The 24,005-nt window shown below is 44.5% G+C and overlaps 1 protein-coding gene across 3 annotated transcripts in view; it reads left to right on the top strand.

Moving 5' to 3' along the window:
• Positions 1-4,633: 4,633 nt before the first annotated feature.
• The window catches only part of SPP2 (secreted phosphoprotein 2), a 28,373-nt gene continuing 9,001 nt past the window's right edge, over positions 4,634-24,005 (top strand). Inside the window, exons 1-6 of one of the 3 annotated variants that reach the window (XM_031027696.2) lie at positions 4,634-4,730; positions 11,340-11,537; positions 11,623-11,747; positions 15,944-16,066; positions 17,208-17,315; positions 22,038-22,092. In XM_031027696.2, coding sequence (XP_030883556.2) covers positions 11,456-11,537; positions 11,623-11,747; positions 15,944-16,066; positions 17,208-17,315; positions 22,038-22,092 — 493 coding nt within the window. In that variant the 5' untranslated portion in view covers positions 4,634-4,730; positions 11,340-11,455. The other 2 variants (XM_031027697.2, XM_031027695.2) reach the window with 2 other exon arrangements.

Below are 24,005 nucleotides of genomic sequence, written 5' to 3'. Positions count from 1 at the left end.
CTTTCGAGCCCTGCTGTCAGTTTTCTTTAGGCTGATCAGGCGGTTTATGGATGCTTTACTCTGAGCCGGGTGCCTTCAGTGACCCAGAACTGAAGACCCCCTCCGGGCAGGTTCAGCACTAACCGCCCCCTCCTCGCTCCCCTCCCACCGCCCCGCAGCTTCCCTGCAGATTTCTCTGCCCGCCCCCTCCCCATGGAAAGCCCAGGGCTGACGCCATCAGCATCCTCTGCGCCCTGCAGAATGCCCACCTCTCTACCCACCTGCCCTGCCGGCCCTTCGAAGCCTCAGGCTCTGAGCCCTATTGTCCTTGGAGTGTCAGGAAGCAGAAAACTCATTCCGAGTGAGGGTTGTTTCCAGGTCAGGAGAACAATTTCCTCCCGCTCCGGACAGCACTCTGCGGTCCAGCTCCAGAATTCTGGATTTAAGTCCCTTCTTTGCGAGCTTTCCTCTTCAGATCCTTCTGTAAGTAAGGGACACCATTTCTGCCCCTATTAAAAAGAGAGGAGGCTTTCATTTTCAGACTCGAAGTGCATCTGACTTGGATGGAGCATTTTTTTATGCTTGAAGAAGGGAAGATAAATTCACTTGCATGGAGCACATACGACCTGCCTCTGGATCCAATGTACCTGGGTTAATTCTCCCATATTTCACTTCCTCGTAGAATATGGACAGCCCATGGCTGAGATGGTAGGAAAAGGAGCGGCTGAGCTGAACCATACATGACCTGGGCTCCCTGCTCCCTGAAACACTGGGGATCTGCCACTCCCTGGATAATCGATAGTAGAAACTGCTTTGGTCAGAACACTGACGGGCCTTGTCTTCTTGGTCGTTTGGGTTGCTTTGAATTCATTTCTATAGATGTGGTGGGGATGAAGGACAGATGTGAAGTGATGAGTGCTAGCAGTTTCCCTTCCCCTGGCCGGCTCCCCCAGCCCTCTGGGGAGCAGACATTCTTGCTCGGTTCATCAGGCCACCCCGTGTCATGGGGATGATCCCGGTGAGAGATAGTTTGGGAAACAGACACCAGGCTGGCAAGTGGACAAGAGGAAGGAGGCCTGGTTGGCTGGATTTGAGACCCAGTGGAGACTGGGTCGTGTCCTGCAGGTGTGTGCATGCGTATGTGCGTGTGCGTGTGGGCATGCACACACACACACACTCTGTCTGAACCTCCTTGTTTCCCTTACCCCCTCTTTCTGCAGGGGCCACGCCAGACCTCCACCATTCTCGCAAACTCTGGCTCCCCCTCCCCCATCTCTTTCTTGGCAAACAGCCTTGCACCCTACTCCCCCATCCCCATGGGTGCTCACTCAACCTTCCTCCTCCAGATTTAGAGACCTCCCTACACCCAGACCCAGGGTTTCCTCTTCCTCCCCACTGCCACCCAGGCCCTGTCCTTCGTCTTCTCCAAGGCAGTCCTTCCTCCTGCATGTCGGATGCCACCCACTCCCTTCCGTGCATCTCAGGGACCAAGGGTGGACCACAGCCCCACACTTTTATTTAACCTCTTCTCTTCTCAAGTGACTATCTTCCATTGGAAGTATTTCCATCTGCTCAAAACTTCCGTATCCTCAAAATGCCAAGCCTCTACTCCCCATCCTTCCATTGGCCTTTCTGTCCCTCTCTTTCATAGTCTGGGTATCACAGATGTCCCCGCATTCATGGCCTCCGTTTCTTTCCCTCCCACTCATGCATTAGCTCTCCTTCCATACAGAACGCCATTTCCTGAGATCACCAGTGAGTCCAGTGCCTTCACACCCAAGGGCGTTTCTCATTCCCCTTACCTTGATTCTCAGCAGATTCGACACTGGTGATGGCTTTCATTTTCCTTCTTCTCCTCTGGAAACCACAGTCTGTGGGTTTTCTTCATACCTCTGATGGCACCTTCCCAGTTGCCTTTGGAATCCCTTCTATGCTACTTGTCTATTAATGAGGGCTTTCTCAGGGCTCCGTCCTGGGCGCTCTCCTCATGCCACCCTGAGGCCTCTTGTTCACTGACTGAGGTCACGACCTCAGTTACTGTCTACATGGGGTCGACTCCCGGATTTAGAACTTCCAGCCCGGGTCTCCCACCTGGGCTCCATGCCTGTTTATCCAATGGCCTCGCTGCCTCTCTGTCCAGTGCTTCCACCAGCCGAGCAGATGGAAATCCTGGGGTCCTCCTTGGTGCCCTGTCTCCTCTCACTTCGTACCCGGGCAGTTGTGCCCCTAAATGTCTCTGATATTTAACCATTCTCCCCTTCTCCACTGTTACTACCCTTGTCCCAGCCACAGCAATCAACGCTGACCCTCCCTGTTCACTAGTCCCTTCCTCTAGACTCCACACCTGGGCCAAAGTGCCCTCTTCCATGCGAAAACCTGACCATCTGACACTCTTGTTTAAAACCCTTAAACAGCTTCCCGATGCTCTGGGGATAATGTGCTTGGTTATTAACAGAGACTGTGAGGCTCCGGTCCTCTTTATATTTCTAGCATCGTCTGACACTCGCTCTCCCTCCCGAGCTCTGCCCCCTCGGTTCCTCACAGGGCACCCCGGAGAGGGGCAGCAATGCTACGAACGGTGAGTCTGGGACAACAGGACTGTGGTGGGGAAGCTGTGTGATTCCCCTACTCAGAGCTGACCTGCTCCCTGATGCCCAGATGTGTGTGCGTTCTACCCCTTCTGCCTGGGACTCTCTCTTCCTTGCCCCATCAGTTCTAGCTCAGCCTTCAGCCCTCATCCCAAGCTCAGACTCTTGGGTGACACCCTTTCATAGCACCCCATGGAATGCCTCTATGGTGCCCCTGAGCCTTCTCTGACTTTCCTTGTCGCTATTGTCATTTTGCAGGTATTCATGGGATCTTGGATGAATACTTATCTCCCCCTGCAAAGTGTAAGCTCCCCGAAATCAGGAACCATGTCAGGTTTGCTTCCCGATGTATATCCGGAGAGCAGTGCAGTGCCTGGGGTTTGAGTGTTGGCCAGTGTTCAGTAGGTTAGCAAATGCCTGGGTCAGGTGCTTGCTGGGAGGCGATCATGGCTGGTTTCCCATGTTTCTGCACATCTGCCTTTGTTGCTGACTATTTATTCAAGGGTTTTCGTATGTTGAACAGCCTTGGAAGATGGAGACAAGGTCTCTCTCCAAAACCAAGGACAGGTGGCTAACTTTCTGAGGCGGAGGTAACGTTTTCCTCTGGAGGAAAGTGTCTGCACCCTACTGCCCGCTAGGAAAGATCTGGGTTCTCTAGGAGCAGGGATCAGGGATCTTCTTCTGCAGCACAGTTGACTGTGTGGGTAGAATCTGGCTCTTCTGCTGTCACCCAGGCGGACCCGGGGCTCAGGTCACCAACACGAACCACACGGGTCCCCTGACTGCTGCCGTCACTGACAAGCTGCCCTTTATCTCTGACCCGGGAGTGGTGGGTCTTCTCCCAGCTTCCATGCCCATCCCCGGCTGGGTGAAATTGCAGACCTTTCGCAAGTATTGACATTGATTACACTAATTCTATTTTATTCATTCTGCATGTTTCTTGGACTTTGGTGTCAAGATGTGGAGAAACAAAGCACGAGAACTTTGTGAATCCCAGGTCCTGTTCGTGTTTTCATGAGACAAATGGCATCCCGGGATCACTGCTGTGTGATGCTGACGGGGGCGATGGCTTTGGTGGCCATCTCTTTTTTTTTTCTCTCGTTTTTGTATGTTCTCTTTTTTTTTTTCCTCTGATGTGTAGTTTTTTTCCCCTCTGAGTTCTTTAATCTCTGCTCTATTCCCTTTTAAGTGGTTAAACTAGTTTCTCGCACAGTGTTAGCCGAATCGTAGTGGGGACTCCTAAAGAGGGGAAACACGTTCCAGGTTTGGATAAGGATGGTGGGAAAAGCGCTGGCTCAGAAGTTAGGAGACATAACTTTTAGATCTGTTCCGGCATAACTAGTTATGCGAGATGGGGCAGGTCACGAAACTCTGGCTTCCTCATCTGAACTCGTGAGTGCGTGCATTCATTCATTCATTCATGTGTGCATTCATTCATTCGTGCACTCATTCATTGAACAATTGCTTCTTAAATTATTTGAAATAAATGATGCCATTGCTTCCTTCAAAGGACTCACACGCTAATGAGACAGATGAGAGAATTCAAGATCCTAACAGGATGTGAAAGGCATGATAACAGAGGAAGTCCTGGGGACCTACCGCAGGGCCCATGTGGGTGGGCAGAGCAGAAAGAGATTCACAGTGAACCGTGCAGGCAGCTGGGGTCTGAGCCGAGTCTGGTAGGACAAGTGCTTGGCCAGGAAGAAGGCCAGGAGGGAGGTTTTGGTCAAAGGAAGGAGAAAGTCCCAACAATTCCTGTTGAGCCTTTATTTACCAGACTGTGCCTCTACCAATAGATGGCCCCACGTCTCCAATGGTGTCACCCCTAGGGCCATGAAAAGTGCACCGGGCAGAAGGCAGCAGGACAACACACTGAACTCTACCATTAGCCCTATAATCTGGGCCCTGCCTTCTTGTCTGCCCAAAGGGGATGGTATCAGTATCCCTCAGGGGGTGGTGGTGGGATGTGAGTGCTCAGCAGGGCCCTGGCACATGGCAAACAGCCAAGCAACTGCATCAAAACTAGGGGAACACTTTGGAAATTATTCATGACTTTGTTTTTGCCTCTTTGAGAACATGACCTTCTCCCTAGTTGGCCCAGGATCTCCATCTGCCTGGGCTGAGAGGAGGGAGCAGCGACGAGAATCCTGCAGGGAACTAGAGGTAATTCTCAGTTTCCAACGGGCATAATAGGATTAGGCAACAAGAGGTTAGGCTTGAGAAGCAGGATACCGTCTTGAGGTGGCTTTACAGATTCTTTATTCCCCTACTTTGCTTCTTCTCCCCCATCACCTTCATCACAGTTGTCCGAAGGAAGACAGGGCAGTGCAGGGCGTCTGACGGGAAGATGCCAGACTCCCATTATTTACATCTATGAGAGTCAATGAAAAGAGCTGAGCAGCCTCAGTCCCCAGGGGCTGGCTGCCCTTCCGGAAGCCTGCAGGAGGACAGAGCCATGCTGGCCCCTAAATAGCTCCCGCTCCCCATGTTCTTCAAACAAGCATATGCTTGGAAAACGACTGGTCTGAAAATAGCCGTATCATACCAGGTAGGAAAAAATATTCGCTCTCTCTTATTAATTGCAGAAAGGGACAAAGCAATCCCAAGAATTTGGAAGCACCAAGGAAGATTTTCGATAAATCCTCGGGGTGCATTCAGTGCTGGAGCCCGCAAACATGTCCACTGATTTACATTTTTAAAAGGAAAGAGTGTTGTTTTAGAATTCTCTGGATTCCTGTCTCTTAGAAACGCTATTGTGCTTCCAAGGAGTTAGCATAGGATTAGACACGGTGACTGGAAGTATAAAAGTCTGCAAATTATCCTTCCTTTGGGGGTTATTGAGTTCTGTAGTTTGCTTTGCTCTTAAATGGTGCTTATTTGCTGCTTGTGGAAATGGAAACAGACACAGGATTTGTTCCAGATCTGAGCACTCGGAGTCGAGGGGCAAAGACAGCAATAAGGCATCTCATTGTGCTCCTCGCTTTTTTTCACGAGAGAATGACATGTGGTGTTGTGCATTCAACAGATAAAGAGATGATTGCTATCAAATATTTGAGGCATTTCCTCCCACTCTTGAAATTTGAAATTTAATTTCTTTCCCTTCCAAAATAACATTTGACATATTTTAAAAAAGCCGAAAAGCGCCGCGAGGCTTATAGTGAAAAATAACAATCTGTGCCTAACGAAGAACGGGGACAAACCCTTAAAAGTCTTTTGCCTGTTTGTTCTGCTTTTTTAAGTTCTTATTTCTAAATAATAGGCTTATACTGCTCTTTGTTGATTTTTGATTCCTGTGACTTCCCACTTTTTTTTAATGCCCCTTCCCCACCCCCACCTCCATGCAATAAACACTTCCCAAGCTGCTGCCTTCCTCCCAACCATCACTGCTCAGTGCTCATGTGATCATGGTTATATCTGTATTTTTCGCAGCAATGCGGCATGTCCTTTTGTCATTCACTGTTGCTCTGTGTCAAATATTTGGAAGTCTACCTTCAGGGTGGACTTCTGAATTGAGGTGGGATCATGTGACTGATCTGGCAACAAACTCCAGACCATTTAATTGTTGATGTGAAATTCTCCAGGGCTCTCTTTGCATCTGGCCACGTTCCAGAAGATGATTGCTCCATGGTCCGGGTCCTTTTGTGACTGTGATCAAGAGAGTCCTTTTTTCAACTGGCAGCGAGCAAAAGATAAGATCTGATTGTTTTAAGCTACTGTGGTTTGGGGGATGATGCTGGTTACCATGCTGTAACCAAAGTTTTCCTAACTGAATTCTTTCCTGAGCAAATGTTTATCTTTCCTGGAAATAGCAATGCGTCATTTAAAAAAGTTTGCTTAATTTTCTCTGTACCAATCAGAAATGCAACTCTGAAGTCTACACGAAGGGTCTGAATTTCTTCTCAGTATTTTTATCAGAGACTCTATTAATATTATCCTTTATCTACTCAAGGGTTGCCTTCTAGCTTCCTGCACAATTGTCTTCCTGGAGATTCTCTTCACCTCTCTGGAGCATAAATCCCCCAGTAACTTATTTTTGGCCAATGAGATGTAGGCAGCAATGCTGTGTGTGACCTTTGGAAAGTGTCCTTAAAGAGAAGAGACTTATCTCTCTCTTTCCTTCTTCAAGCTGCATGGAATAGAATGTGATGGCTGGAGCTCTGGCTGCTATTTTGGAACATAATGATAGGTTATCCTAAAGGAGTCCAGGTCCCTGATAATTGTGGAACCTCCAAACAAGCCCTCGGTTGCCTATAATCACACTTTTTTTTTTTTTAAGATTTTATTTATTTATTTGACAGAGAGAGACACAGCGAGAGAGGGAACACAAGCAGGGGGAGAGGGAGAAGCAAGCTTCCTGCCGAGCAGGGAGCCCGATGCGGGGCTCGATCCCAGGACCCTGGGATCATGACCTGAGCCGAAGGCAGATGCTTAACGACTGAGCCACCCAGGCGCCCCATCACACTTTTTTTTTTTAATGTGAAAAATAAACTTAAATGTCATTTACTCTGGTTTTGAATTTCTGGTCACATGAAGTTGAAGCTGATTCAAACTGAAATTTCCTTGTGCTTAGCTAAGTCCTTTGTTTTGGTGAAGGGCATCCTCTTATCTATCGTGGTTTAGTTAAGAAATAGAAGTGACTGTACACCCTAGATATGAGGGGATTTATAAAAAAAAAAGGAACTGTCAAATCATTACTTCACAACTTTTATCAAAATTCATTCCAAATGGATTAAATAATTAAAATGTAAAACAGGAAGTTATAACATATAGGTAAACAATTATGACTTTAAGTTGAAGGCTTTCTAAAGATGACACTAGTAGAAACCAAAAACAAGTTGAGTAGGGCTTAAAATGAAAATAAAATCTTTCATAGGACATATCACACCAAAACCAAAATAAACGAAAATTTATAGGAAGCCATAATTAAAACTCAAGGCTGCTGTTTGAAGGTTCTTTCCTTTCAGCAGTGTTTCTCAACATTGGCATGATTGACATTTTGGACTGGATAATTGTTTTTTATGGGGGTCTTTCCTGTGCAGCGTAGGATGTTCATCAACATCTCTGGCTTCTAGATGCCCAGTAGGTCCTCTGCCCTAGTTATTGACAACCAAAAATATCTCCGGACATTGCCACATGCCCTTGAGGAGCAAACTCAGCTCTGGTCGAGAAGATTGCTCTACATGGTGGTTCTCACATTGGAGCATGCGTCAGAATCACCTAGAATACGTGTAAAACACAGACGGTTGGGTCTTCTCCCTAGCATTTCTGATGTAATAGGTCTGGGGTGGGGTTTGAGAGTTTGCCTTTTTCATAAGTTCCCAGGTGGCGCTGAAGCTGTTGGCCCGGGGACCACACTTTGAGAACTTCTGATCTATCATCTTATGCTTGCAAATAAACACATCGTTCCCTAAAATATGAAATCAACAATAAGATTGACATTTCCAGGACATGGAAATGTTGTGACCATAGGTAATCAAGGTACATCTTGACAGTGGAGTTCAGGAGTTGAGAAACTGTGTTCTTAGACGAGATTGTAACACAGAGGCGAAATCTGTGATTTATGGATCAGAAGAAGATTTGGTTTACATTTGCTCTAAACTTTTCTTAAGTTTAATATCACTAGAGAGATGACCAAAATGAAAGAAACAATCTCAAGAGAAATGATAAAGATGATAGCAATGAATCTTATTACTCTGTGATATGGATGTCCACCCATCTTTACTCAAACATTTTCCAATTGCTGGTTAAGCTTCCTGTGATAGATACAAATGTCCAGGGGCTATGTAAAAAAAAAAAAGCTATGCAAACTTCTTCACTTACTGCCACATAACTTTTAATAGTTCACCTAAATAGTTTTTGTTCAAATAGCAGAAAACTGCTAGAATTGATCCTGTACACCTTTCTGCAGATAGGCAAAAAAAAAAAAAAAAGGAAATACATCATTATGGCCTGAATTTCAACAGATGGCTTATATATACTATTCCAGGTTTACCAGACATGATGCAGTTTTAGATCATCACTTTTGAGCACCAACCAGCCCCTGCTCTGTATGCCCTGCGCATTGTTTATTACAGCCAAGTGAATCCAGCACGGAAATGATCTATCTCGCGCCAGCAAGCTACAAACAAAACCAATAGCCCTGTGCTGGCAACATTATTTTATTGTTGTCTCCTTGATCTCCTCTATTCTTTTGCAATTACTTTTATTAGTATTGCTCATTTGATGAGACCTTGGAGTTCGGAGCCAGATGGTGCCTTTAGTTAAATCTGGAAGATTCTAATGGAATTGAGTTCAAACCAGGCTAAGAGTAAGAGAATTACAAATCTCTTAGCATACTGCTTTGTGTACCTTTGGCACCACAGAAATTAGTGCAGGCTCCAAACGGGAAGCCCCGGATTAAGGTTCAGAGAGACTACGTGTGTTCCTATCTGGGATGCAGTGTAGCACAAACAAGACTGGGCATGCCTCCTGCCTCACGGAGACTGTAGTTTCCTAGAAGTGAAGGACGATAAGAAGCAAGCAAGCAAGACCACCAGGCATTGTGATAAGTGGCAGGAAGGGGGCAAGCGGAGATGATGTGGAGGGGTGCTCAAGAATGCTCTCTGAAGAGGTGCTCGTTAAGCTGATGCCCGGATGATGGGAAGGGGCTGACTTGGGGAAAGCAAGAGAAATGCCATCACTGTCTGGTAGAAGGAATCGGGGAAAGGCTGTGGGATGGAAGTTGTTTTGTGTCCTCAAGGAACTGCAAGGACACCTGTATGACTGGAGCCTGGAGAGGGAAGGCGGGTGGCCCCAGATGAGGCCAGAAGCTACTGGACCCAGAGATGTTGCATGGAGCAAATGGACATTCGGACCCTGAGATTATCCAGGGATTTTTAATGACCTCTGTGGCAACGTGCTGATGAATAAGACCCATAGAAAGAATATCTTTGGGATCAGAGCAGTAAATATTCATGATCCAGCCAGTCTATGAAATCATCAGAAGCATGATTTTGACCCTTTGTGCAGAGGGCAGGCAAAACGGAGGCAATATTTTGATTAATCGCCTTGGCTCACGTGGTAGCGTTAATTTCATACTTGCATACCACACTTCTGCTAGGGCACAGCGGTGGTGGTAATTCTACCCAGTGTCTCCTCTTCATCCTTCCTGTTGGTAACAATGGCTGGTCTGCCTCTAACCAACATCCTGCCCCACACTGTGTCCCTAGTAAACGGCCACAGTCCCCTTCCCAGAGGTCTCCTTTCTGTTCTGTCTTCCTGGCCTTGGTCCAGAAGGCCTGGTCCTTCTGTCAAGGCCCAGTTCAGACACACACCCATCTGGGAGTGAGGTCAGGAGGAGTGAGTGAACTGCCAAGAACTCTTACAGCAATGGATACTTCCCTTGCTGGCACTCATATTTGTCTTGTGTGAGCAGGGTGATCTAGATCATTCGTTCATTTAAGGTATTCTCTGGACCTGTTGTCTTATACATAACAGATGTGAGAAAGTATATATTGAATTCCATTCTTACTAGCATTTACCATTTATTGAGCAATTAATTGGTCAAGGGTTCTTCCAAGTGTTAGTGATTTAATCCTTATGTGATGGTTAATTTTATGAATCACCTTGGCCGTGGTGCCCAGATACTAGGTCGAACATTTTTTTCTGGATGTTTCTCCAAAAATATTTTCAAATGAGATTAACATTTTAATAAAGCAGATAGTCTTTATAAAATGTGGGTGGGCCTCATCCAATCAGTTGAAGGCATCAATAGACAGAAACTGACTTCCCCGGAGCAGGATGGAATTGTGGCAGCAGACTGCCTTTGCTTTGAATTGCAACCCTTCTTGGGTCTCCCACCTGCTGGCCCACCTTGCAGATTCTAGACTTGCCAATCCTCCACCATTGTGTGAGCCAATTCCTTAACACAAATCTCTCTCTCTCTGTCTCTGTCTCCCTCTGTTTGTCTGTCTCTCTAAACACCCTGTTGGTTCTGTTTCTCTGGAGAACTCCGATTAATAACACACTTTATATCTTACTATTTATGCCCATTTTACAGATGTGGAAGTTGAGGCATTAAGCACCATGCCCAAGGGCAGACACTTGATGAGTGTGGAGCCAAGATTCCAGGCTAGGTCTTTCTGAGCCACAGCACAGTACAGCTTCTCCTGCATGAACTTGAAGGATGAGAACACAGCGACCTGCTCATAACACACACTATTTACTATAAATCATCTCTCCTTTTTAATATTCCCCAGGTATGGTGGGCTTTTATAGCACGTGAGAATCATCAACGCACAAACGCCTTATCATTCAGGTGAAGGGCAAAAATTTCCATTAGCAGAGAAGGCTGGTTGACGGCTACGTACACAGTGCTTGACCTATTTAGGCCCTATATATGAAGTCCTCTCCTTTATGATCATGATTTCCAAAAACATCTTGAAATAACCACACAATTTTCACACACAGTTAACTACAAGATCTTCAGAAACACAAGAGAGAACTAAACACACAACAGTTTAAAATTCACAGTTTTGCTGAAAATAAGATTACATCTCCCCTCCCTTCTAAAAATGTCATTAAAATAAAGAGAAATAGACAGTACATGTGGATGAAATTAAAATAGAGAAAAACAAACTGCGCACACAGAGTCCTGAGCCTCTTGATGTCTTTCGCCGTGGGCTAAAGTCCCATCTTGAGGTCAAAACTTCAAAAGTAGCCTCAAACTGGAACTTTTCCATAGGAAGAGCCAGCAGTGAATATTGACCCCAGGATCAATTGTTTCTGTTTAAGCTGTAGACTGCTCCAGTCAGAGAGAGCAAGCCAGGTCCCAGTTGATAAAGAGCTGCTTTCAGCTGGACTTGTCACCCCCAAACGCATAGGAACGATCTCGCTGCCTCTGAATTAAAATGATTCTTCCCAGAACGGAGAAGATGATGATGAAGATATTGATCGTGTTTGTGCTTGCAATGAACTACCCGTCTTGTGCAGGTAAGCAACTCAAAGACACGGGCCCCCTGCCCCAAATGCTGTGGCGCTGTGCTGGCCCTGTGCTTTGTCTCACTGTTTCGTCCAGGTTTCCCGGTGTATGACTATGACTCGTCCTCCTTGAGGGAAGCCCTCCGTGCGTCTGTGGCAAAAGTGAATTCCCAGTCCCTGAGCCCGTATCTGTTTCGGGCGTTCAGAAGCTCTGTAAAAAGAGTAAGTGCATATTATATCTTCTTGATTCCTCTTTATATATACTGCTTTCTGTTATTTATTTTTTCTGTCTGTTGGGTACACTTTAAACACTTTTCCAGTTTAAAAAGATAATAGCTAGTCCTCTCTTTCGTACTGTTTTTGGACAGAGAAGGAATTTAATAACAGTTACTGTCCTAAGGCCCTCCAAGCCACTTTTGATGCAGGATTCTTCTGGAGTATCTACCCTCTGGCCTGGCTTCCCATTTCCAGATGTTGCCCTGCATACACCCTGCTTCTGTATCCACAGCCCCCATGGTTCCTCTTGAGATGTTTTAGTAAGAGCTCGTTTATTAGAAATGAGGCTTTTTCGATTTCAGCAGTCTTGCTCCTCATACCTAGAGGCAATAAATTCCGGCTTTTAAGCCCAAGAAATCCCACCTTCCTTTGTCAATTTGGTAATGGTCTGTTTCCTGTTAGCTTGGGGAAATGTGAATTTTCTTGAGCTTCCAATGACTTGGTCTGTGATTGGCAAAGAAAGAAATGCAGAAATTTGCTTCAAAGGAAATGAGGAGCCCGGAGAGCGAGTCACCTTCCCCTCCTCCGTCTGCAGGTGACTTCGAGGCTTACTCACTGTCGAGGCGCGGTAAGAACAGAAATTGCCCCAGGCTAGTGGGTGCTAAGATGGGAGGTGGGAGAGGTTCTGTAAACTCACAGGTCCTATGAATGAGAGTTCTGTGCAGCCAGGCTTCTTCAGAGCAGAACCAATAGAATGTGTATATATGTGCGTGTGTGTGTGTGTGTGTGAGAGAGAGAGAGAGAGATATGGGGGGAGAGGGAGGAGAATGAGTAAGAGATTTATCGTAAAGAATTGGCTTATACTATGTGGAGGTTTGGTAAATCCAAAATCTGTAGGGTGGGCTGACAGGTTGGAGGTCCAGAAAAGAACTGATTCTTGCAGTTCACGTCTGAAGGAAGTCTGCAGGCAGAATCCCTTCCCACTCAGGAAAAAGACAGTCTGTTCTATCCAGGCCTTCAATTGATTGCATGAGGCCCACCCACATTAAGGAGGATGAGCTGCTTTACTCAAATCCACCAGTTTAAAATGTTAGTCCCAGGGCACCTGGGTGGCTCAGTGGTTAAGTGTCTGCTTTCAGCTCAGGTCATGATCCCAGGGTCTTGGGGTGGAGTCCTGCGTCTGGCTCTCTGCTCAGTGGGGAGTCTACTTCTCCTTCTGCCTCCCCCCATCTCTTGTGAATAAATAAATAAAATCTTTTTAAAAAAATAAAATGTTAGTCCCATCCAAAAAACACCTTCACAGAAATATCCAGAGTGTTTGACCAAATATCTGAGCATCGTGGCCCAGGCAAATTGACACATAAAATTAACAATTATAATCACCCGAAGGAATTTGTTATGGGTTTTTATTGCTCGGCCATTTTTGTTTCTTTTTGGAATAAAATACCAAAATATGCTCATTATAAAATGTCAGAAAATATAACAAGAAAGAAAAAAGCAAAAATATTATCTATTATCCATTCCTCTGAGACATCCACTGTGAGCGTGTGGGATAAGGCCTTTTTGGATCCTTTCCATGTATTGGTATAAAACAAGTTTTTAAAAAGAAAAACAGGAGCACAACATAACATCAATTATAAAGTCCCACAGTTTACTTCAGCAACAATGCTGGATTTGGGATTTTACCTAGTTGATTCCTTACTGTCAAGCATTTAGGTTGTCCCACCTTTTTCAAACAACACAGAGTGGAAATTAGCGGATTGAAAGTGAGTTTGGATGAAAAAGCAAAACCATTAGGCTTTTCTCCTTATTCTGAACAGAGTGCTTAAAGAAGCAAAGAAAAGTTGCAAATTCATCTCATAGTTCAATAAAATTATCTGTACTCAAAAAAATCCCACATTTTCATCATTTTAACTAAGCCTTTGTCTTGTCAGTTTGTTTTCATTGGATTGCTTTGAGGGAAATTGCTGGAGCACTATCTAGGTGGAGGGCCCCAACAATGCACTCTGGCAGAGGGCTTTATTTTTTTATGAAGCTCAGATTTATTATCCAATATTTTAAAATTATGACTAAATGCGGTAATAAATATTGTTGAGGCTGAAGTTTTAGTCTTACTTGTTTCCAGAAAACTTTACTTCTATGAGCACTCTTCCCCCACTGTTAGAAGGGGACATGAAGGTCCCCCATCCCAGGCTTGGAGTTTGTCACTTATTTCCAAATGCAGTGTTCTACCTGTGCCCATCCTTCCGAACATGTGAGCGGTCTCTGTGCTCATGGAGGGTTCTCCCCACCCTCTCCTCACTGGGAAGTTGGTTGAATGTGTGCTGACTCAGCTTTGTCACAAGGTGGGCTCAAGGACTGAAAGGGACAAGAGTTTTGGAGTCTGGGGGGTGTGGTCAGGTACTGGGCCATGGCAGCTCCTATCTGGCCTCCCTGCTGCCATCTTGTTCCTGCCGCAGTGTGGTCTCTTTGCAGCAGCCGTGGTGATTTATATCTTAGCTCTTAAATTCTTCTGAGAACTTCCCGTTGCAATGAGAATGAAATCTAAACACCGTCCCATGGGTGACAGGACCATAAATTACGTGACACACCCTGACTGTCACACATCATAGTGTATGGTTCTCCTCTTGTTCATTTGCTCCAGCCACAACAGCAGGACTTATTCTGCCCCAGGACATTGGCCCTGCTTTTTCCACACATGATGGGCTCTTTCCCATTCTGTAAGCCTCAGCGGCAAATATTTCTTCCTCGGGAGGATTTCTCTGGCACTTTCTCTACAGCAGCTACTTCCTCTTCTCCACCCCCATTACCATGTTGTTTGTTCCTTCATAACACCATAACCTTCTAGAACGACCTTGCTTACTTCTCTTTAAGGTGTTTACTGTGTGGCTGTAGGTAATCTAAGCTGGAACCTAAGCTGCACGGAGTCTTCCCTGCTCTGCCTTTGGGGCTGGACACACTGTGGGCGCTCATTAAGTCACGGGACTTCCGTGTCATCAGAGCATCACAGATTCATCACGAAGTTTGGAAGTTTCCCCCAGTATCCCACCCTTGGTGGAAGGGAGTAGACAACTGTGTGAACTCATTTGTGGACCACAACTGATCAAACAGGAAGCAGGATGGGGTAGCACTGTACAGCAGAGATGTACTTATCACTTCATTTCTTATTTCAGGGATTATTAAGAAATTATGGGGACATTCTTTTAGCAAAATGATCCTTAAAAATACAGTTGAGGGCGCCTGGGTGGCTCAGTTGGTTAAGCGACTGCCTTCGGCTCAGGTCATGATCCTGGAGTCCCGGGATCGAGTCCCACATCGGGCTCCCTGCTCGGCGGGGAGTCTGCTTCTCTCTCTAACCCTACCCCCTCTTGCGTGCTCTCTCTCTCTCTCTAATAAATAAATTTAAAAAATCTTAAAAAAAAATACAGTTGATTCTCATTATTTGTGGTAGTTGTATTCTATAAAATCACCATGCACACTAAATTGGTACATATGGAACCATTGCTCCTGGTCTAAATTAGTATATACTGAACGATTGCTCCTGGTCTAACACATGTGTTCTCTCCATGTGGCACATCCAGACCTTCTGGTGCTTAGGAGCACGGACGGCACTCTAGGACTACACTTGGGGGCCATTTGAAACAATAAAATCACCAAGAAAAAAACCTCACAAAAATGAGAAAAACATGGTCCAAAATAAACCATGAAAGTGACACTTGTCTACAGTATGACAGCAGAAGCGAGAAGGCAGAGCGCTGCCTTGTCTGATCTCAGTTAGGAACATGTGCACAGGGCAACTCAAGTTCTTTGCCACTCTGCACTTGTCTGTGGATGACTGCAAAGGGACCCTGAATATTGATTTTGGGGATTATGAATACATTTTAGTGAGTAGGCACATTTGCAAAAATGGAATCTCTGAATCATGAAGATCAACTGTAAATTAAGTCATCAGAAGTAACATTGACCTTGCAGTTCAGACACCTAAGTTCTGGTTCCATTTTTTTAAATGAAGTATTATGCACCTTTAGAAAAGCACTTCTGGTCTCAGACTGAGGGGGTGGAACTGGGGATTGCTAAAACCACTTAACAGCTTTCACCATGAAGGAGTCTGTAACTTTGTCTCATTGTGCAGGGAGAAACATTTGTAGCGTTGTAAACTTCAGCATCTCACCAAGGCACACTAATGCTTTTTCTTTGTGAAGGTCAACGTTCTGGATCAGGACAGCTTGAACATGGACTTAGAGTTTGGCATTCGGGAGACAACATGCAGGAGAGATTCTGGAGAAGACCCCACTACCTGTGACTTCCAAAGGGTCTACTACATGGTAAGTATGGCAGGAAACGCCATATCCCAGAAAGTAGCAGGACGAAGCGCCTCGCTTCTTCCGTGACCTGGAGCTGTTCCAAGTCATAAGGAGACCTTGGCCCCTGCCTGGCATCTGGCCACACTGGGAGGCACGAGCTGTGTCCATACTGTGTTCCCCTGGGGAAGGGGCAGTGTGGCTCAGTGGTTGAGGACTTGGGCTCTAGAATTTATGGTCTTGACTGATCCTGGCAAATTATTTAAGCCCTGTTGCCTCAGTTTCCTGCTTCTTGAAATGGGTAGAATGATGGTTCCAGACAAAGTGAATACAAAGAGGCCAATCCCAAAGGCAAATTCCAGAGATGTTTCAAATTCTGTTTTAAATGAATCTAAAATGCCAACTGTGCTCTTGGCGTGAGTTGCATTATTTTGTAGTTGACTGTTGTATGATATCTGCCCCCCTCCTCCTCACTGGCTTGGGCTCCATGGGGTCAGGACCATGGTATGTTCAATTTTGTATCCCCGGTGACCAGAGCAGGGCCCAACACTTGGTTACCATCCATGGGCAAGGGTCTGGTGGATCCGGTTTGTGCCACCATCCAACACTTGCTCTCCAGGGTGTTTGTGTTCAGATGTATGAGTTCTCGGGTTTTGTTACTTTATGAGTTTGTTACTTGATGAGTCACTTTATGTCAGGGTCCCTTCACAAGAGTGTAAATTCTGAAAAGGGAATCCTTTGTTTTGTTGTTTTCATGAGACTTTTCTCTGTGACTGTTTTATGAAGGACTCAAACCCAAGTGTCACAGCATCTGTTCCTAACAGAATCTGAGGTCAAAGTAGAGAACAAAGTCCTTTGGGTTCTTCTCACTTCCTTTTGTTCCATTGGGAAACTTCGGGGCAGCCCACTCCGTGCTCTTGGAGGAAATGGTTGCTCTCCCGGGGGAGTCGTGATACACCAAATGCCTAACAGATCTTTAAATATTTCATTTGTTTCTGCTTCAGTCTTGAGAAATTTTCATTTTGGAAACATGAAATGCCTCTGTGAATTTTTCCTTTCTGTTTGCGTCATTCTGGCAGGCCTTACAGTATTGCCTGACCTCTCACATAGGTCCTAACCCTTTCTATGAGCTGCTGAGGATTGAACTCAATGTGTTCTTTTCCAGCCCTCAGCTATTTGCAGAAGCACGGTGCGGTTGTCTGCCGAGCAGGTGCAGGACGTGTGGGTTCGCTGCCGCTTGTCCTCCAGCTCTGAGTCTAACAGCAGCGAAGAGGTAGGACCAGGGGCTTGGTGTCCTCCAGAACAGTCTGTGTGGGTCTGTGACAATCAGACTGGTGTGATAGAGTCACGGGAACATCACCCAGGCAGGGGCGAGTACAGCTCTGCTGACTCGGCTGGAGTCTCTCCTACTTCTCCAACCTCTTCTCTCTCTCTCCCACTCTGTCTTTATTTCCCAGAGATTTGGAAACAGAGAGCTTAAAGCAATAGTTGACAAATCTTTAAAGATTTAGATCTAAGTATGCAGCTCCCTGGCCCTGTGGTTTAGTGGAGGGAAGGGGGAGGGGCATTTTTGTCGGACTAGTGTTCAAAACCATTCAGCAGCTCCGCAGTCTAGGTCAGGGCGCTTGACTCCATGATCTGCTGCTTCTTCATCTGTGAGATGCCAAAAGTAAAAGCCACCTGATAATGTAGAGAGAATTGAGTAAGTTGGTGGACAAGAAAGACCTGGTCCAGCATCTGGTCCACAAGAGATGCTTGGTGAATGGCAGGACCTGGCTTCCCCCACCCCAAATGTGTTGAAATTGATTTGCAATCATTCTGTAAAATTAACAATATGTAAATTTCCGACTTGAACATATATTACATGTTTATTTGTCTGTCTACTTATTAACTGCTTTTCTTACTAGAATGTATGTCTCCTGAGGGCAAAGAGTGTTAGTTTTTGTGGGTCTAGGACAATGTTTGATACAGGGTAAATGTTCAGTAAATGCTTGTTGAACGGAGGAAGAGAGGGTCAAGAATATGATACGAGGAGGAAACCTCTTGACTCCAACTAGGCATAAAAACATAATTGTTACATTATTTATTCAAGATGAGATAACATTTTTGACTGGTATTTTAAAATATTTCTACCATGCTACAGCTGGATCTGTCCAATGACAATCTTTCTCTACTCAGATTTTTATTCAGTTTTTCAAGATTTCATTCTGTAGGCAAAAATTATGTTAAAAGAGTAAAGGAAATTCACCTTCAATAATTCTATATAAAAATTAATGTTCTTATATTATGAATATACTCACACCTTAAATATTTCGCGTGGAAGTCCATTGTAGGGTTAGGACATGAGGAAGCTAATGGCTAGGAGGTCCCATGACAGGGGACAGTTTGACAGGTGCAGGACGACTAAGTCCAGGTGCTAGGACCTTCTCCACAGAAGTGTTTGATTGATCTCGTGCACACTGGCACCTTTGAGGATCAATCCACAGGTGGTTTCTGGGCTTTCCATGGAGCCATGGTTTCAGGATCTAGTTCCTGGGTGTTAGGGCAAGTACGAAGGGCCTCCTTTTCTAGACTCCACTGAAGCATCTAGAAAGTCAGGTGTGTTTCCTCACCGACACACTCACACGCTCATGGCCTGCCTGGCTAATCCAGAAATGACAAGTACCAAGCACAGTGTTTCACAAACATTTTGTTCATATTGATTTTGTGGCTTATATGGGAACAGCCAGGGAGACAGTGAGGGGTGAGACAAGCAATCCTAGCTCCCGAGGAATTTGTAGACTAGTGGGGGGTCCATTCAGCAAGAGCGATCCTGACTACCAGGCCAGCATGTGGGGCACATGTCAAGAGGACAGAATCTCATCTGGGTGCAGGAGAGCTTCCCTGGGGGACCTGATGTTCACATCAAGAACTTCCATCAGGACAAAGAGGACAGGTATGCAGGGGAGGGAGGAAGAGTGACTCTAAACACAAGGGGATCATGAAAGAATTCACTGATGCATGAGAAGCTGGTTGGGTTGGAACAGACAGAAATCATTACGACCGCAATGAGCAAAATATGGGACAGAGGCATAAAGGTTGATCTGGAGAGGAAGTCAGGATGGACCTCAGGGGTCATGTCTAGGATCTCTGGCTTCATTCTAATGGCAATAGGCCTATTGGCTAAGAGCAGGAGAGGGCTCTAGGAGGCTGGAAGGACAGGTGAGGGAACGCTAGCCAGTGCCAGGAGTTAGTAGTGAGTGTTGAGAAGTGGATTCTAGTTCATTCTATAACCTTTAACACATTGAACTGAATTCAGTAACTGCCCTCCCCCCATTTAACCCCTCTTCCATCTCTGATTTGGGAAGTTGATTCTGATCGCATAGCCCACAAATCTGTTGCAACTTTCTCATTGCATAGTGAGGACTATGCACTTTTCTTCCAATCCGAGTTTTGTAAGAAGATTCTGACATTAAGTTAAATTGGCCCTTGAAACAAACAATATTTTAAAATAAACTCTCAGGTGGATGTTCCTCAAAGATTAGGAAATTGTAAAGAATTACAAGCAAATTAAAAAAAAAGAATTCCTTAAATTAAAGAATGCTGTAATTCAAAGGAAGAAGAAGAAAGCAGATGGAGATTTCAAGTAATTCCTGGAAACTCTGAAATAAATTTCTTATACGAAACAGAAAAAAAAAAAAGAAAAGAAAACAGCTGTTAACCATTTTCGGTGAAATAAGCAGTGATATTACAAACATGAAAGAGAATAGACTAGGATGAATTTAGTCATCAAACAAGTAAATCATTGTTGGAAGTAGGAAATGGAAGAAATAAAAAAAAAAAAATCCTGGAGTAGTGAAAATGAAGATCATTTGAAAAACATATGTAGGTTCTAGAAAAATTTCCAGGGAAAGGAACTTAATGTGAAGAAAGGTGTAAGCCATGGAGAATAAGACTAAAAATCCAAAATATGAAGAATAAGGACTTCGATCAAATGGAAAGTATCTCCTAAGGATATAATGCGAGAAATTGCTGCATATACGAAGTTTGGATTTTTCCCTACATGATTTTTATTTTTATTTATTTATTTATTTAAAGATTTTATTTATTTATTTGACAGAGAGAGAGAGACAGCGAGAGAGGGAACACAAGAAGGGGGAGTGGGAGAGGGAGAAGCAGGCCTCCCGCCGAGCAGGGAGCCCGATGCGGGGCTCGATTCCAGGACCCCGGGATCATGACCTGAGCCGAAGGCAGACGCTTAACAACTGAGCCACCCAGGCGCTCCCCTTTACATGATATTTAAAAGGATAAAAACTGTAAGGAAATTTGAGGAAAAAAGTTTCTAAATTTGCTAATATCCTTCTCTCCTTAGCCAAATACATATCTGTGTTGAGGGTAGTTTCCATTATATGTGTTAATTTTGAAAGTGAAATAGAGGATAAAGGGCTCTGGACAGGACAGGAGCACGCAGCCAAACACTTTGTCGTTTCATCCCCATCCAGAGTGTGATGCTAACACCTATAGGTTGACGAGTGAACTTGACTTTTGACAAACCCTGGTTTCGAGTAGATGGGATGAGATCTGGCTAAGGCTTTAGCAAAGAGACCCAGAAACAGTCCAAAGGAAGAAAGAGGAAGCAGAACTAATATGGAATTCTGAGCTCAGGGACGGGGAGGTGACAGGCATTTGATTTACTTACTGCATTCCATTTCTAATGATAGAAATTCAACTGCAAGTCGCCTAAGCTCCAGTGGGGTAAGTCCCTGGATCACGTTCCCAGAAAGAACTGGGAAGAGTTGGCCTCAAGGACCAGTTAATTTAGGAGCGTTCAACACCACTTGTGCCACATTTATTTCTCCCCCTCTGTCTCCCTCCCTCCCTCTCCCCCTCCCCCTCTGCCCTGCCCCACCCCACCCCCTTCTCCTCTCCCTCTCTTACTGCAGATGAACTTTCTCCTTGTAGCAGGAAGCAGGGTCACAATGTACTCCAGATTCAGATCCTTTAAACTTAGGAGGAAAAGGGAGCATTTCTCTCTAGCTCTACTGGAGATGCCTCTTGACATGATTCCCGTTGGCCTGGCTTTGGTCATGTGTTCCCCCTTCCCCCCGCCACCTTTTATAAATTACACCTTTATTGGGTTATAATCCACATAGTATATAAGTCACCCTTACAATGTGTCCAGTTCAGTGGTTTTTAGTATATTCATAAGGTGGTACAACGGTCACCACTATCTAAATCCAGAACGTTTTCATCTCCTCGAAAAGACACCTCATCCCCAAGAGCCCCCATTGTGTGTTCCTCATTCCTCCAGCCCCCAGCAACCACTCATCTACTGTCTGGCTCTACAGATTTGCCTATTCTGGCCATTTCGATATAAATGGAATTATGTATCCTTTTGTGACTGGCTTATCTCACTGAGTATCATGTTCATACCTGTTGTAGGATATATTGGAACTTTGTTCCTCTTTAGTGTTTGTACGGATATACTATGTTTGATCTATCCATTCATCAGTTGATCAACATTTGGGTTCCTTCCACTTTTTGGCTTTTATAAATAATGATGCAGTGAGCATTCACGTGCGAGTTTTTGTGTGGACTTATGTTGTTATGGCTTTCAGTGGCTTCCTGAAGACTACTTGTGCAAGCCTTTTCCAAACTGAACACATTATGGGAACTTCATAGACAGGAAACCTCCACATCTGATCTAAATGCAGTCTATTTGCAAGTCCACATAAAAGGTTCCATCTTTCTGGTCCCTAATATTTGGGAGCACATTCTGAGTCCAGTGGAAAACTTTTTAGGCAATTTAAACTTCATGTAAGTTACTCTTCCCATGTGCTTTCTTAGACACACATGTTTGACTCCATGTAAAATTATTTAATAAAATATGTTGCCTTATTTCATTAACAATGAATTATGTAATGCATCAGAGTCCTCCAGATAATATTTGCATATTTTACAGTGTCTCCTTCTTTCTTTCATGTGTTGATATATCCCGATGCCTACATTGATTTAGATGTTTTTGGGGGACATATTGGGATCCTCTAGATGGAGAAACAACTATCCACTTGGTAAGTTGAGATCTGTTCTTTTTAATGATTTTTTTTCTTGAAACAACTTCATTTTAAAGCTCTGTTAGTGAGTCATTTAAAACTGGAAACATCGATACATAACTTTTGAACATTATACTAATTCCAGAAAATAAACATTTTCTTTTATTTTTGTTCCTTTCTTTTTTTTTGACCTTTTTAAAAAAAATTTCAATTAGCCAACATATAGTACATCATTAGTTTTTGATGTAGTGTTCAATCATTCATTAGTTGTGTATAATACTCAGTGCTCATCACATCACGTGCCCTCCTTAATGCCCATCACCCAGTTACCCCATCCCCCCACCCACCTCCCCTTCCACAACCCTCAGTTTGTTTCCCAGAGTCAAGAGTCTCTCATGGTTTGTCTCCCTCTGATGACTTCCCATTCAGTTTTCCCTCCCTTCCCGTATGATCCTCTGTGCTATTTCTTATATTCCACATATGAATGAAACCATATGATAATTGTCTTTCTCTGATTGACTTATTTCGCTTAGCATAATCACCTCCGGTTCCATCCAAGTTGATGCAAATTGTGGGTATTCATCCTTTCTGATGGCTGAGTAATATTCCATTGTATATTTGAACCACATCTTCTTTATCCATTCATTTGTTGAAGGGCATCTCGGCTCCTTCCACAGTTTGGCTATTGTGGACATTGCTGCTGTGAACATTGGGGTGCATGTGCCCCTTCTTTTCACTACATCTGTATCTTTGAGGTAAATACCCAGTAGTGCAATTGCTGGGTCATAGGATAGCTCTATTTTCAACTTTTTGAGGAACCTCCATACTGTTTTCCAGAGTGGCTGCACCAGCTTGCATTCCCACCAACAATGTAAGAGGGTTCCCCTTTCTCCACATCCTCGCCAACATTTGTTTTTCCCTGTCTTATTAATTTTAGCCATTCTAACTGGTGTGAGGTGGTATCTCATTGTGGTTTTGATTTGTATTTCCCTGATGACAAGTGATGTGGAGCATATTTTCATGTGTCTGTTGGCCATTTGTATGTCTTCTTTGGAGAAGAGTCAGTTCATGTCCTCTACTCATTTCTTGACTGGATTATTTGTTTTTGTTCCTTTCTTTCCATTAGGCAACAAAGATACAACTTATCATTTAGGTATCCCTTTATATTTATACAGAGATTTTCCATACATGATTCCATCTGATGGCCCCATGTGTCAAATAAACAGGGCGGATGTTGGATTACATCTTGAGAGGGTCCCCTAACTCGAACATGCTTGTTTCATCCTGGGTGCACAGCCCAACTTACAGGGCCCAGGTGTGCAATAACTTGTGGCTGGACTGTCTAGACTAAAGCTCATCTAGTGATTGAGGTTGAATTCTGTTATCTTCCAGCCATGTGATGAGAGCTGACCATTGCTTTAAGTGGCTGGTTTGGGGGAGAGGGGGCCCTCCTTTCTTTCCTTGTTGTGTGGCCTCTCATTTGAAGTGGGATTGGGTTAGGAGACATTTTTACTTTCCTGAGGTTTTTCCCTATTGGTGCTGATGGCAGCAAAACTGTTTGGTGATCTTCCATTGCTTCCTTGCTTAAGAGGTATATTGGGGGCATCAATAATAAGATCACGGAACATTCTGGAGTGGAGAGAAGGGCCTTGCCTTATGACTGTTCCTGTATTACAGGTTTCATTTCTGATAAATCCAGAAGTGAATTGTATGAACGGTCACTTGGTAAATAGTCCTACTTTCTTCCATACGACACCAACAGATGCTTTCGGATCAAACCAGAGTCTGCTGAAACGATTTCATAGTAGATTAACCCCTGAAATACGAACTATTTTAAATGAAAATGAAGAGAACAGTACTGCATAAACTTGCTTTGCAAATCACTGAAATGGTAAACTTGAGGCATCACAACTCACTTAAATGTTAGCAGG

The sequence above is a fragment of the Leptonychotes weddellii genome, chromosome 3 (assembly GCF_054177405.1).
Source record: "Leptonychotes weddellii isolate Sample4059 chromosome 3, ASM5417740v2, whole genome shotgun sequence".
NCBI lineage: Eukaryota > Metazoa > Chordata > Mammalia > Carnivora > Phocidae > Leptonychotes > Leptonychotes weddellii.
The sequence above is the reverse complement of the archived record's forward strand: the minus strand, read 5'-3'. Positions and strand labels throughout refer to the sequence as shown.